This window comes from Ascidiella aspersa, chromosome 4 (assembly GCF_963924565.1).
Source record: "Ascidiella aspersa chromosome 4, kaAscAspe10.2, whole genome shotgun sequence".
Lineage (NCBI taxonomy): Eukaryota > Metazoa > Chordata > Ascidiacea > Phlebobranchia > Ascidiidae > Ascidiella > Ascidiella aspersa.
Genome location: NC_139450.1, coordinates 29,952,905 through 29,965,942, shown reverse-complemented (window position 1 = coordinate 29,965,942; position 13,038 = coordinate 29,952,905). Strand labels below are relative to the sequence as shown.

The following is a 13,038-nucleotide window of genomic DNA, read 5'->3' as shown; positions in this document are numbered from 1 at the left end:
ATATAAAAAACATGTTGCACATAAAGAAATTAAGGCCTTTTCAAAAACAAACCATTCACAGACTGGCAGAATTCGCCTTCCAGCTTTGGGATTCTCTTATTTCCTTTACATCAAGCACAAGCAAAACCACCAAGACTAGATTTAGTACCAGCACGCCAACGATAAGCCACTTGCAAAGGCGACTATTTTCAACCTCCTCAATGCTCCTCATCGTAACAGAAGATAAATTGGATATGACTGACTTTGGAGAAGAGGAGTTGAGGTTGTGCTTCTCTGCAGCACTGGACTTTAACTTTTGTGGAGTTTGGCACATAAACTGGTCTTCGTCATCACTTAATTCTGGCCTGTATTGCTCCCCAGTTTGGCTCACACTATCATGAAATGACACATCTAGGGAAGACTTACGCTCCCATGCTGTATGAAAAGATTGGTTCCCAACGCTCACTTTTGAAGCAGGTGAATTAAAAACACTGCTGCTGTTGTCCAGAGTCCGCTTCCTGTGGTTTAAAACTTGCCAGTTCAACTTTGCTGGACTAATTATTGGCCGACAAAATGGCTTGTAGCTGCCAGAATGCTCTGGAACTTTGTTCAATGTTGATTTTCGTTGCCAATGCATGGCTGGAAATGAGGCAGTTGATTTTGCAGAAAAGCTGGGTGTAGTAGATCTGTGGTTAAAGGCACTTACAGTGGTGTTGGCCTTGTATCTACTGAACGGCAACACATTGCAGTTGTCCACTTCCATCATGGTTTCGAGCATGTTTAGGCCGGGGTTAAATCCATTTCCATGTGGCAAATGTTGCCCAGAATGATGAGATGACAATGAGAGAAGGCTGGATGACCTTGAAGGTGGGGGAGTGTGAAGTGCTGATAGAAGTGTGTTTTGCGGTTCTGTTTGTTTTGTTTGAGCAAGGAATTGAGAGCCACTGAGGTTTAGGGCATTTAAACTTCCATTCAGCGCTTGGTCAGGCATATTTCTGGGTGGAGAATCATCCTTACTTGGCATACTGCAATCAGAAAACAGTTCCCCATCTTGTTTGATAGGAGAAAATTGTTTTTTCTTTTGTTTAATTCTGGGATTACTTCTTGTATTTGTCTTACGTGTAGCCATGTTTTGTTGACTTTTGTAATTAACTGCTTGATACAGACTTGCTCCACTTAATCCTATCAAGGCTACTAAAGATAGACCACCTGAGAACAACACATACAACTGATCCCGTCCAAATGTGTCGGTTTTTCCAAATGTAACATCAGTCAAGTCTGAAAGTTTTTCTTCCATAGAGTGTGTGGCATCTTCACTAGATGAGGTGGCTTGTTTTTGAAACATATTCTGTATGATTTGCATGCCATTTGACAAGGGGACAAGAAAAGCATGAACAAACCAAAGTAATGCACACAATACATTGATGCGCGATACAGAATTTTGAATTGAGACACATGCGATGGCACAGGCAAAACCACATACAGTAAATGCATTGAGGATTTCACCACTCACTGCATTATCGACTAGTTGTTTTGGCACCCAAAAATTGTAAGGACTAAACATAGACCCAACTGCAGATGTAACTATACTGTATGTGTGAATAAAAGAAGAGAAAAGCACAAAGCACCAAATCAAAATACACAAATATCTGTTTTGAAATTGTCTTGTATTTCGGTTTTGAGGTTTAGTGTTAAGCGAGATATTGTCATGCAAGTCTAGCCGCTTTTTCGAGAGCATTCTTCCTCTTAAAATTGTGTCTTGCATCTTTATGTGTCGGTTGGTGGCGTCCTGGCATTGTTTACAGAGCACATACAGTCTGTCCAGTTTCCTTTCGTATGCTTTTGCCTCTTCTGCAAAGTTGTCTTCTCGGATGGGTTCGAACTGTGAAATTTGCTTCACTTTCAACAGCTGATTTCGGGAGCATTTTGCACAAAGTTTAACCTGTTGATCGATAAGTGTGGTGTCGCCATCCACAGGGCGTGTCGCTACGCTCGGAACGTTAAAACTTTCGTCGTGCATCCCAGTAATGGGCTTGTTATAATCCCCAGATGAGTTAAAGCCGTTGTATTGGTGGCAATGTGGACAATGCCACTTGTTGCGCAAACGAAATCCTACTTTGCTGTTGCCGTTACAGAACCAGCAGTTTACTTTGGCCTTTCCAAACAGTATTTTCCAGGCAATGAAGCAAATTACAACTGTGCAAACAATTACTCCATACTTGATCAGTGCGATATTAATTCCAAGGCCAGCGATTCTACTTAGCAAGGACATTATACAACCTGCATTAAAACAAAGATATTTTAGCCATAACAAAAATTTAAAATGATATATATAGAGGTTAATAGTTATTATAACTGATGCAACAATAAATGCTTTGTTTTGAACCAAATCTAAACTTTAGAAGTTTTCCACTCTAACAAAACAAAATGTGATTTCATGAGTGACAAAACAGAACTCGTCATAGCAAATCAACGAAGAACAGCGCGTGTGGTTAATTTTGATTATTTGTGTAATATAATGGCAACAAAAATTACAACGAGACTCAAGAAACAGACTATTCTAGAAGCCATTTATTGGAGTTTCACACCACATTCAAGACTAAAAAGTGTTTTAATTATTTCAATTTGGGGCGCTGGTCTAGAATCCTTCCACAACAAACATTGTTCGGGGTGCGAGTTAGCGTTTGGGTAAGTTAAGCAGTATTATTAAATCATAATATTAATTGACCCACCCTCACCAGAAAAACTAATCGACCCATAACCCAGATAATGTGCGTTGCTTTAATAATAATAAATTGTTTCAAGAATAAGCAGAACCACCAAGACTAGATTTAGTACCAGAACTGTGGTTAAAGGCGCTTGCAGTGGAGTTGAACATGTATCGAGAGAATCGCTACACATTGCAGTTGTCCATTTCCAACATGATTCTAAGCAACTTAAAACTTTCGTCGCCCATCGCGCTATAATCCCTTGAATGAGTTAGTGTTCAATGCCACTTTGTTGCGCAAACGAAATACCTGCTTGCTATGGTGCTAGAGAACCAGCAGTTTACTTTGGCCTTTCCAAACAGTATTTTCGAGGCAATGAGAAAAATTACAACTATGCAATGCATGTATTGTGCATACTATCACTCCATACTCGACGATATTTAATTCATGAGTGACAAAACGTAACTCGTTATAGCAAATCGCCGCAACACAGCGCGTGTGGTTAATTTTGAATATTTGTGATACATTTTCAATTAACAAATAAAATATTATTTACAATAATTTTTTTTCTCAAGCTTAATATTTTTTGTATATTTTTAATAATAAATCTATAAATTAATGCCCTCAAAATTCGTAAACATGTTAATTTAGTTCACGAGTCATCTTATTTCAAATTCGCAGAGTCACCACTTACGGATATACTTTTGTGTAGTTCAGTAGAGAAAATAAGAACGGTTTATGTGTGTGTAAGTGTGTATTTGCCTATCTAACACTAACTTTGCATTTCAGAGCGTACTGTTAAACTTTTGACTGTATTGTCTACACAGGTTTTAAAACCTAGTTTGTTTTCCAAAGTTCTCATTTTAATAAAATATTTCTTTGTATAAATTGTGCATTTTGCAACTTGGCATTATTCTGTTATTTAAAATGCCATCCTATAAAGGTAGGTTTTGTTTTATTTTATTATAGTATTGAACTTTAGTCTGTTACTTTTAACCACTATTTATACATACAATACCAATGTTATATTATTATTATTTTCTATTTTAGTAAACATAAAATGGGGCAAGGAAAAATACAGTGATGTTGATCTTTCTACCGATGAGAGTCCAGAAATTTTCAGACTTCAGTTGTTTTCTTTGACCAATGTTCTTCCTGAAAGGCAAAAGATCATGGTTAAAGGAGCAACAATCAAGGATGAATGGGGAAATGCAAAACTCAAAAATGTAAGAAAATTTACTGAGGCTTTTGATATTGAGGTTAATTAGATGTGTTTGTAAACTATGTGCCATAAACATTATTTTAGGTTATATATTTCATCCCTTTCCCTTCAATTGACATTTGGAGTCTGTTTGTAAAGTAATGTAGCCTTATCAAGCATTACTCCACCGTTTTATTCAGGGTGCTACTTTGTTAATGATGGGGACAGCTGAAGAATTGCCTCAAGAGCCTGTCGAGAAAACAGTCTTCATGGAAGACATGACAGAAGATCAGTTGCACTCTGCTGTAAGACCACTTGTTACCTTCATTTTCTTAAAAAATATAACATGGCCTGAATAGTAGAAACAATTTCAGTAATGTTAAATTTTATATATTGTAGCTGGACTTGGTGACCGGCCTGGACAATATGGGTAATACTTGCTACATGAATGCAACTGTACAGTTTCTTAAAACTGTCCCAGAACTTGACCAGGCTTTGGAAAGGTAAACATACATATTGTTTGTTTGAAAAAAATCTTACATAGATTAAAGTTTAAGATCTTTCAATTTACCCAAAAAAAAAATTTTTACAAAAAAATATTGAAATACTTAGACCGCTTTTAAAGGCACACATACACATAAATGTACAACAAATATGATCTATAACAATAGCCATTATAAGTTATTCTTTTATTCAATGATTAATGATCAAAGACTATTTCTGATGAGCTAGATAACATTTGTTGTACACTTCGTACATCTATGTTTTAGTGATTTTATATTTGGTACAAATTTATAATTTAATGTTAAACAAATGGCAATGTCCCTCCAAAAGATTAGTATTTGAAATATGTACTTACCAGATTATGATTGGTTGGTTCAATATATTTTTTGGTGGCAAAGCAACCCAAACCTTCCTTGTAAATAAATATTCTCAGTGGATCACAAGATCTCCCTATCAGTACAGAACACTATTATACTGTGGCCAAAATTTGAACACAATGCCAGTCTGACCACCAACATATTTAACATTGTTGAGGTTGCTATATAAAATGGAGCACTTTTTTGTCACTTACATCTGAGCATGACACCGCTCTCTTTGTTATGAAGTTGCTTGTAACGGAATGCAGCAGTCAGTTATTGTATTACGTTAAGCTCAGTGGTTAGAATCCCAGTGTTACCATAAAGTCATAATTCCAACCTAACCATGGGCTAGTTTTAAGCCTGTCGTTGCTTGCATAAATAACTTTTATTGGTTGACTAACGAGTAACGAGATAAGTCTTCTGAGGGTTTCTGTCATTAAAAAGACATATATGTTATAAGTTTTCTATGAATCCAGCTACAAAGGTAGTCTTGCCGGTTCTGGTCTTATGGCAAGTCTTGGCGGAGGTGGTGGTGGCGATTTGGGCGTTAGCATTACTGCTAGCTTCCGTGATCTGGTTAAAGAATTAAAGTCCCAATCACAGCCATCCATTAAGCCTTTCTTCTTCCTACAATTGCTCTACTTGCGATTTCCCCACTTTGCTGAGAAAAATGACCACGGCCATCCAATGCAACAGGTTAAGATTTTTTACTTTATATAGATTAGTGAGTTTAAAACTAAATTATGTATCTGCATTTACCTGGGACTGTTTTGCTCTAATGTTATGTTGTTGGCATTTATTTTTGATGAAATTTAATGCATATTTGATCCCCTAGTATTGAAGACAAATATAAAAAATGAAAATAAATAAGTGAAATTGAAAGCTGTATATAGTATTTACCCTGTGACCAATAGTGTTTTTAACAGCTTTAAATGTCAATTATTTTGCTTTGACAACTGTGATGTAGTTGTTAATTGTTGATTTTTGTTAAAAAAATACCTATATTTTTAAAACCGTAACTTGGACTTAAAATTGCTGTATTATATATATTTAATGAACAATTTTTGTATTTTATTCTCCTGTTTAGGATGCGAATGAGTTCTTGACTGAAATCATGAGAATATTCCAGCAAAACTTGAAAAGCGAGGAACAAACTTCTAGCAATGTGATAGATCGCCAATTCGCCATAGAGTATGACACAACGTAAGCGAATATTTCAGACATTTGTATTCCTACTTAGACTTAGGTTTTAACTTGGTAAATCTTCATAAAATACTTGTATGAAAAATGGTAATCATACTTTGTTGTTAAAACATTCAGTTGTGAAACTATTTAAACTAGTTATAGACCGATATATCAGTTTACCAATAATATTGGCCGATATTTGGCTTCTACTGATATATTGGTATCTGTAAATGTAGGCCGATACTTTGTCCGATATTTTAGTACGAAAATATGATATAATTTTTCCTGTACAGCAAACAACTTACCCATTTTTTTGTTCAAAAAATTTGGGATTTAGCATCATGCCAAGCTAATATGCAAACTAATAGTTTAATAATTAATAAAGTTATGTGAACTAAAACTATACTTATTTTCAATTAATTTAAGTTTTGAACTTTTCTTAAGTATAATATAAAAATCGGTTTTAGGATTGGGTATCGGTTGACAAGTTTGTAAAAAATCGGGTATCACTATCGGTCCAAAAAAGCGATAATGGTCGATCTCTAATTTAAACCTTTGGATTGCAGTTTAAAATGTGCAGAAGAGGAAGCAATAGAAGAACCTGAAACAACATCAACAGAAACCTCTCTTCAACTTAACTGCTTTATTTCTCAAGAGGTTAGAATTTTTTATGTGGAGAATTTAGTGTTGAATACTTGAATATGTTTGATTTGTAATTTATCAACACTGATTTTGTGTTTTATTAATGTGAATTTTACAATAAGGTTCATTAATTGTGAGGTTAAGTATATTTTATTTTCAGTCTATGTTTCTAATTTTTTCACCTTAATGTTCTTTTACTAAACAATTTAAAACAATTTATTTACCATTTAAAGAATATACTTTTCGTTTTAATAAATTTTTAGCTTGATAATAAATTGCAAAGCCAAAACGGCCGAGTAGATCGACATCATCTTGATTAAAACGTTATTATAGGTTGTTATCATCTTCAGTTAATGTTAACTGAGATGATAAATTAACTGAAGATGATGATTCAAGCTTCTATCGAAACGTCTTAATCAAGATGATGTTGATCTACCCGACCTTTTTGGCTTTGCAATTCATTATCAAGCTACATTTTAGATCCGTGCATAGCGTACCCAAATATTCTAATTCCTCTTGGATTTTTTCTAATTTAATTTTCTGGCTCTAGGTAAAATTCATGCTGACAGGAATTAAATCAAAGCTGAAGGAAGAAATCACCAAGAAGTCACCAACTCTTGACAGAGATGCAAAGTACATTAAAACTGTAAGCATACTTTTATTGTTTTTTAAGTTCGTTTTTTTTTCTCGTCATAACCTAGCCTATTTTTCTCGTCATAACCTAGAGCACCATCAAACGTCTGCCAGGATATCTTTGTGTTCAAATGGTTCGGTTTTACTTCAAAGAGAAGGCAGTTGTAAACGCAAAGATTCTCAAGGTTTGATTTTTCAATGTTTCACATGTTTGTTGAAAATTGTGTTTTGACAGCAAAGCTAGAATAAATTGTCATTTTTTATTTAAGTTTCATAAAGGTTGGCCTCACAGCCACGTTATAGAACAAATTTTGGGTTAACCAACCATTTTTTTATGTTTCATAGTCTTCATGTGGTACAATTCTATTGATTTAAGTAAAGATTTGAATAAAATCGCTACCTATAGTGTAACTGTTTTGTTTTGTCCTACTACGCTATACTAATACGACATTGAACCTAAAGAGTTGCAGTACGACATGGATACTAAAGCATCTTGTTAGGGTCACGAAGTTTTTATACCATCGCGGAGTTTTGTCCCTGATGTAACGTTTCCAGAATTTCCTTTTTTGTTAAAGCAGTGGTTCTCAACTGGTGTGCCATTTCTAATGTTTAAGGGTGCCGAGAGATATTTTGAGAGAATCTTTTAGAATCTGATTTTTTGCTTAACTCTTACACCCTTTTTCTAAACATTAGAGTGGAATAATTCCAATTATAACTTCCTACGTTGTGTAGAGGTGGTGAGTGCTGTTCCAGTTCCGTTTACTTTGACATTCTAGTGAATTACCTGTGCAAAAATCTTGTAGGGGTACCGCAATCTATTTATTATTTCTGAGGGGTGCCGCCAGTCATAAAAGGTTGAGAACCACTGCGTTAAAGCCTCTGTCTATATTCCTGAGCACGAACGCCCGCTTAACCAAAATAACCACCATTGAATTCATTACACAATTGACTTCAGTTGGATTACCGCAGCCTTTGGGCCTATATGTAAAGCGCATGGAGTTACCATTGTCAAATAAAACTCATTAAAGAACCAATTCCGATTAAATGTATTATTTATAAGTACTCCTTGACTGCGGTTATGTAAGCAGAAATTCGTGTATTACTACCAGGGCTGCGGAGTTGGTCCGACTCTGGCCAAAAAATTTATCTCGAGTCCGGCTCCGACTCTACAGTCTGTATTTCACCTATTTACGTAACTAAAATCAATAAAGTGGATAATAATTCAGCACCTCACTCACAAGGGTGTCGTAAATTTAACCACCCACAATACATGCTTGAAAAAAATTCCACCATGTATGCTATTCCACACCAATTTAATGTTTGCCAAGTCCGGAGTCCGACTCCGTAGCCTCGATTACTTCCGTTCATCAGTTATCCCTGGCTGATAGGGCGTTAAGTACCCGATGTCGTTATCATTGTCAACTCCTTGAAGCACCAACTCCGTTTGAAATTATTATTTTTTATATATACTTAGTGGCTGCATGTATTTGTATACAAGTAGAAAAGCACATATTACCACCATCCAAATGACTCATTCTGTTATGTGGGACGTTAAGTTCCCGATGTCGTTTGACGCCTACGAGTTAGCGCTTGACTTTGTCAACTCCTTGAAGCACCGATTCTGCTGAAAGTATTATATTATAATATACTCAGTGACTGTGGTTATGAAAGTAGAACAGCTTGTATTACTAGTACCATTTACCACTTATCCTTGGCTGATAGGACGGTATATTTCCAATGCCATTAGACGCCTACGAGTTAGCGCTTGGCGTTTGTCATTGTCAATTAAAACTCCTTGAAGCACCGATTCTGTTTGAAATAATTATGTCACATACACATACTTAGCAACTGCGTGTATGCAAGTAAAAACACATATATCACCACCATCCACAACTTATTCTGTTATCATAGGACGTTAAATTCCCGATGTCGTTCGACGCCTACGAGTTATGCTCTCCCGCGTTGCAAGAGCGCCTACGTCCGGTCAGGGAAAAATTCGAGGCCATCGAGGAAGCAGAGGCCGAGGCGATGGCCGCCGGTAAACTGGCCGCTAAGAAGGGCAAGGTGGCACAGAAGGCCGTAATCAACGACGAGCCGCCAAAGGAATACGAGCGCTATGATTTTCCCGATGGTAAGAGGGTTAAAAATGTTTTTGCGATTAAGGAGCCGATTTTTTGTTTATTTTGTTTCATCGACATTTTTTTTCTTTTTCTTTTTTTAATGTTTTTTTAATGTGTAAAAAGTATGTAAATAATTTCGACATTATTTTGTTTTAAAAACTGTCAAAGTTTTTAAGGTTTTAAAACTATTTTAAAGTAAAAGCGACGTTACGCACTTTACGTATATAAAATAGGGAAGCGGTTTACCTGTTATTACTTTTACTAGATTTTCTTAATTCTTAGAAACAATGAAACATGTACACACAAATGCTTGTTAACGACTGTGATCTTGCCCTTCTGAAGCTGCTTTTTGACCAACAATTACGACTTGCGCATTATTAGTAGAGATCGACCGATATCCATTTTTTGAACCGATACCCGATTTTTTACAATTTTTCAACCGATACCCGATACCGATTTTTTATATACCTGGGAAATGTTCAAAACTTGAATAAATTGAAAATGAAATCCTAATAATGTTTTAGTTTATATATATCTTTATTATTTATTAAACTATTATTTTGCATATTAACTTGGCGTGATGCTAAAACCAAAATTTTTTCATAAAAAAATTGACAAGTTGTTTGTTGTACAGGAAAAATTATATCATATTTTTGTACTAAAATATCGGCAAAAGTATCGGCCTACATTTACCGATACCGATATATCGGTAGAAGCCAAATATCGGCCGATATTATCGGCAAACCAATATATCGGTCTATCTCTAATTATTAGTAGACTGAAAGCCATCGCAGACTCACCGAATCTGTTAATCAATGATGCAAGCAGAAAAGGCTAAAAAACTAGCTGTTTCTCGACTTGCTCTTGTCTAAGCCTGTGTAGCGCAGTTGGTAGGACGGCGGTCCCGGTATGACTGGAGGTCGTGAGTTCGAACCTCACTGCAGGCTAGTTGTTTTTCTAGCCTGCTCTGCTTGCATCATTGATCGAAAAAGGTTCGGCGAGTCTGCGATGGCTTTTAGTGTACATTCTTAGGAACAACAACTAATGTTTTAACAAACTTTAACTGTTATTTTTAATTGTTAGACTGGTAACCTGTATGTCTAAATATCCGCTAAAAACATGAAAACATAATTTTATTTAAGCGTTTTGGATTATATTTCAGCATGTCCCGCTATTTTTAAATAAAAATACAGTTACAACAAACGAAATATTTTAGACATTGGTTCGAACAACAGCGGCCATTACGAGCTTCAAGCGATCATCACTCATCAAGGAAGGTCAAGCTCTTCGGGTCATTACGTCGCTTGGATAAAACGCAAAAAAGGTTAGAAAATTATTGTATTTTTACTCAGACGATTGTGCAGATGGTTAAAAATTATATAAACGTATCATTTAGCCTGGCAGAAGGCTTGAACTCTTCGTTGTTTTTTTTGGTCTAGTCTCTAAAGGTAAATGCTGTGTATGACTACCGAATGTGTGATAGAATTTATATTTTTCATCAATTTCTTTCGGTTATCTGGATTTCTTCGGCCGACATAGTCGCCTAGTCGCCAGCATTGTGCCATACTGGCATCATTTTTAATCGAATTAACATTGTGTTACAGTAATTTATCTGGTGGGTATTACTTAAAAAAACATGAGTTGTGTGCCAAACGCTGTTTCAGAAACGGAAAACTGCTCAAATAGAAAACAGTTTTACTCAAAATTGTGTTCAGGATTTAGCTGCATTCCATAGCTAAACGAATTGAACCTAATATTTAAAAAAACGTGTAAAACAAACATGTAGTTCGGCATATCGTCAGGAACATTTTTTTTCTAAACATATGGCGAGGATGATTTAGATTTCAAATATACATTTTTAAAAATACATCAAAATACATTTTTTGGTTGTCTGGTCATTCAGTTTAGTATATACTTAAGTAGGTATCAATCTGCCGAATAATCACCCATGGTGTTCAAAATTCAGTTTAAGTTTTTTAACAAACCCATGCTTGGAATGTTTATGAATATAAACGTTGTTTGCAAATAAGTTTACAAGTTACACGAAAATCAAACTGCTGTCGATTTAGGTTGAACAAAATTTTACACGACTTCGTTAAGAAAGCTTGTTATATTCCTTTAATCCATCCACAATTGCTTTAATACAAAAACAAGACTCCAAACCTATTTTTCGATACACTTTTCAACCGGGCTGCGGAGTCAGTTCAAAATAACCAGAGTCTGACTCTACAGCCTGTATTGCACCCATTTACGTAGCTTAAATATGGGATATTTAGCAATCCACTCATAGGGTTGTTATATAATTCATTAACCCACAATAGATGATGGAAAAAATTCTACCATTTGCTAATGCTCTCGCCGAACTCGGAAAGTTACGTATTACTCAAGTCCCGAGTCCCACACCACAAAACAAACCGACTGTTTACGTGACTAAAACAAGGCGGATATTCAGCAATCTACTCATAGGGGTGTCGTATAAATCATTCAGCCACAATACATGGTTGGAAAATAATCCACAATTTGCTATTACACTTTTGAAATTTACACTTGCGGCCTTTTCAGTTTCCAAATTTGCTAATTCGCATGCCGGACTCGGAACCCGGGTAGTTTTACGTAGTCGTAATCGAGTGAGTCGAAGTTCCGATTCCGACTCCAGCAAAACAAACCGACTCCGTTAAGTCCCTAATCTGACTCCGACGGCCCTGCTTTTCACAAACCAAATAGACGTCATCTGTTGCTTGCAGACGAGTGGCTCAAATGCGACGACGACCAAGTCACGCCGGTTACATCAGAAGAGGTCCTAAAACTGTCGGGCGGCGGTGACTGGCATATCGCCTACGTGTTGTTGTACGGTCCCAGACGATTGGAGATCACAAAGGACAAGCCCCTGGCCACTGCCGTGACCGCTAGTAACCCCGTCGCCATGGAAACCGAAGCGTCAAACGGCGACTCCTAATGCGTTAGTTCTAGCTGTTGCCACGTGTAAACCCGAGAGCTAAGTTGCTTCAGCTTCGAACATCGATTTTGGTTTATTTTGAGTTCTAAGCGATTTTTTCTAGGACGGTTTCAGCATTCCCAATTCGTTTGTTCCTAATATTTCGTATTTTCTTTTTGGGCTGACCTAACCTTGGAACCTTTCGCTGCTATAAATACGTCATTCACTAAACCCCAATTTTACAGAGTTTGCTCGTCTAATGAAAGTTCAGAATGTAAAATATACTGTGAAAGTTGCTGTCTCTAATCTAATGAGTGGAGATTGCGTTACTTAAAAGAAGGCTTAATAGGCACTTCATGCCTACAGAATTGTTTCATTCAAGACGAGCGGGCGATTAAAATTATTTCAGGGACTTTTAGCACCCTAGTTAGTTAGGGTATTAGCAAATTTAAATGCTATCTACAACGTTATTTGCCACATTGCTAACAAAATGCAGCAATAAATTTCACATAAGGTAAATGTTACTAAGATTAAGTACGGTAAAAGCTAAGTTAGGAGACAACTGTTTGTTTGGCATGATTTGTATAGCATAATCGCTGGAAACAGCCGTATACGCGCGTTTGTATATTACAACTGTATGGGAACAGAATTCAGAAAAACGAAAAATTCGATAATATGATATAATTTTAAAAGCTAAAACAATAGTTAAATCTGCACTAAATACACAACTTCGAACAAAACCGCCTATATTTCGTGTTTGGCAAGCTAACTG

General features: G+C 36.1%; 2 protein-coding genes across 2 annotated transcripts; one reads left to right on the top strand and one right to left on the bottom strand.

The window, feature by feature from the left end:
- Positions 1-48: 48 nt before the first annotated feature.
- On the bottom strand, positions 49-2,254 carry LOC146157398 (uncharacterized). The gene has a single exon (XM_083386383.1). The coding sequence runs from the start codon at positions 2,249-2,251 to the stop codon at positions 56-58; it is 2,196 nt and encodes a 731-aa protein (XP_083242509.1). The 5' UTR covers positions 2,252-2,254; the 3' UTR covers positions 49-55.
- Positions 2,255-3,485: 1,231 nt separating this feature from the next.
- Positions 3,486-12,881, top strand: LOC146157397 (ubiquitin carboxyl-terminal hydrolase 14-like). The gene is made up of 12 exons (XM_083386512.1): positions 3,486-3,630; positions 3,738-3,913; positions 4,089-4,193; positions 4,288-4,391; positions 5,228-5,447; positions 5,839-5,954; positions 6,503-6,593; positions 7,129-7,224; positions 7,304-7,396; positions 9,123-9,342; positions 10,548-10,655; positions 12,076-12,881. Exons 1-12 carry the CDS (start codon positions 3,615-3,617, stop codon positions 12,285-12,287), a joined length of 1,557 nt encoding a protein of 518 aa, XP_083242638.1. The 5' UTR covers positions 3,486-3,614; the 3' UTR covers positions 12,288-12,881.
- The last annotated feature ends 157 nt before the right edge of the window (positions 12,882-13,038 follow it).

What these genes read in the sequence shown, in the direction of transcription:
- LOC146157397 (XM_083386512.1), top strand. An exon ending in ATGCAAAGTACATTAAAACT is followed by an intron (nt 7,225 to 7,303) that starts GTAAGCATACTT and finishes GTCATAACCTAG; the next exon opens with AGCACCATCAAACGTCTGCC. An exon ending in TTGGATAAAACGCAAAAAAG is followed by an intron (nt 10,656 to 12,075) that starts GTTAGAAAATTA and finishes TGTTGCTTGCAG; the next exon opens with ACGAGTGGCTCAAATGCGAC.
- LOC146157398 (XM_083386383.1), bottom strand. Translation starts at nt 2,251, where the DNA reads ATGTCCTTGCTAAGTAGAATCGCTGGCCTTGGAATTAATATCGCACTG.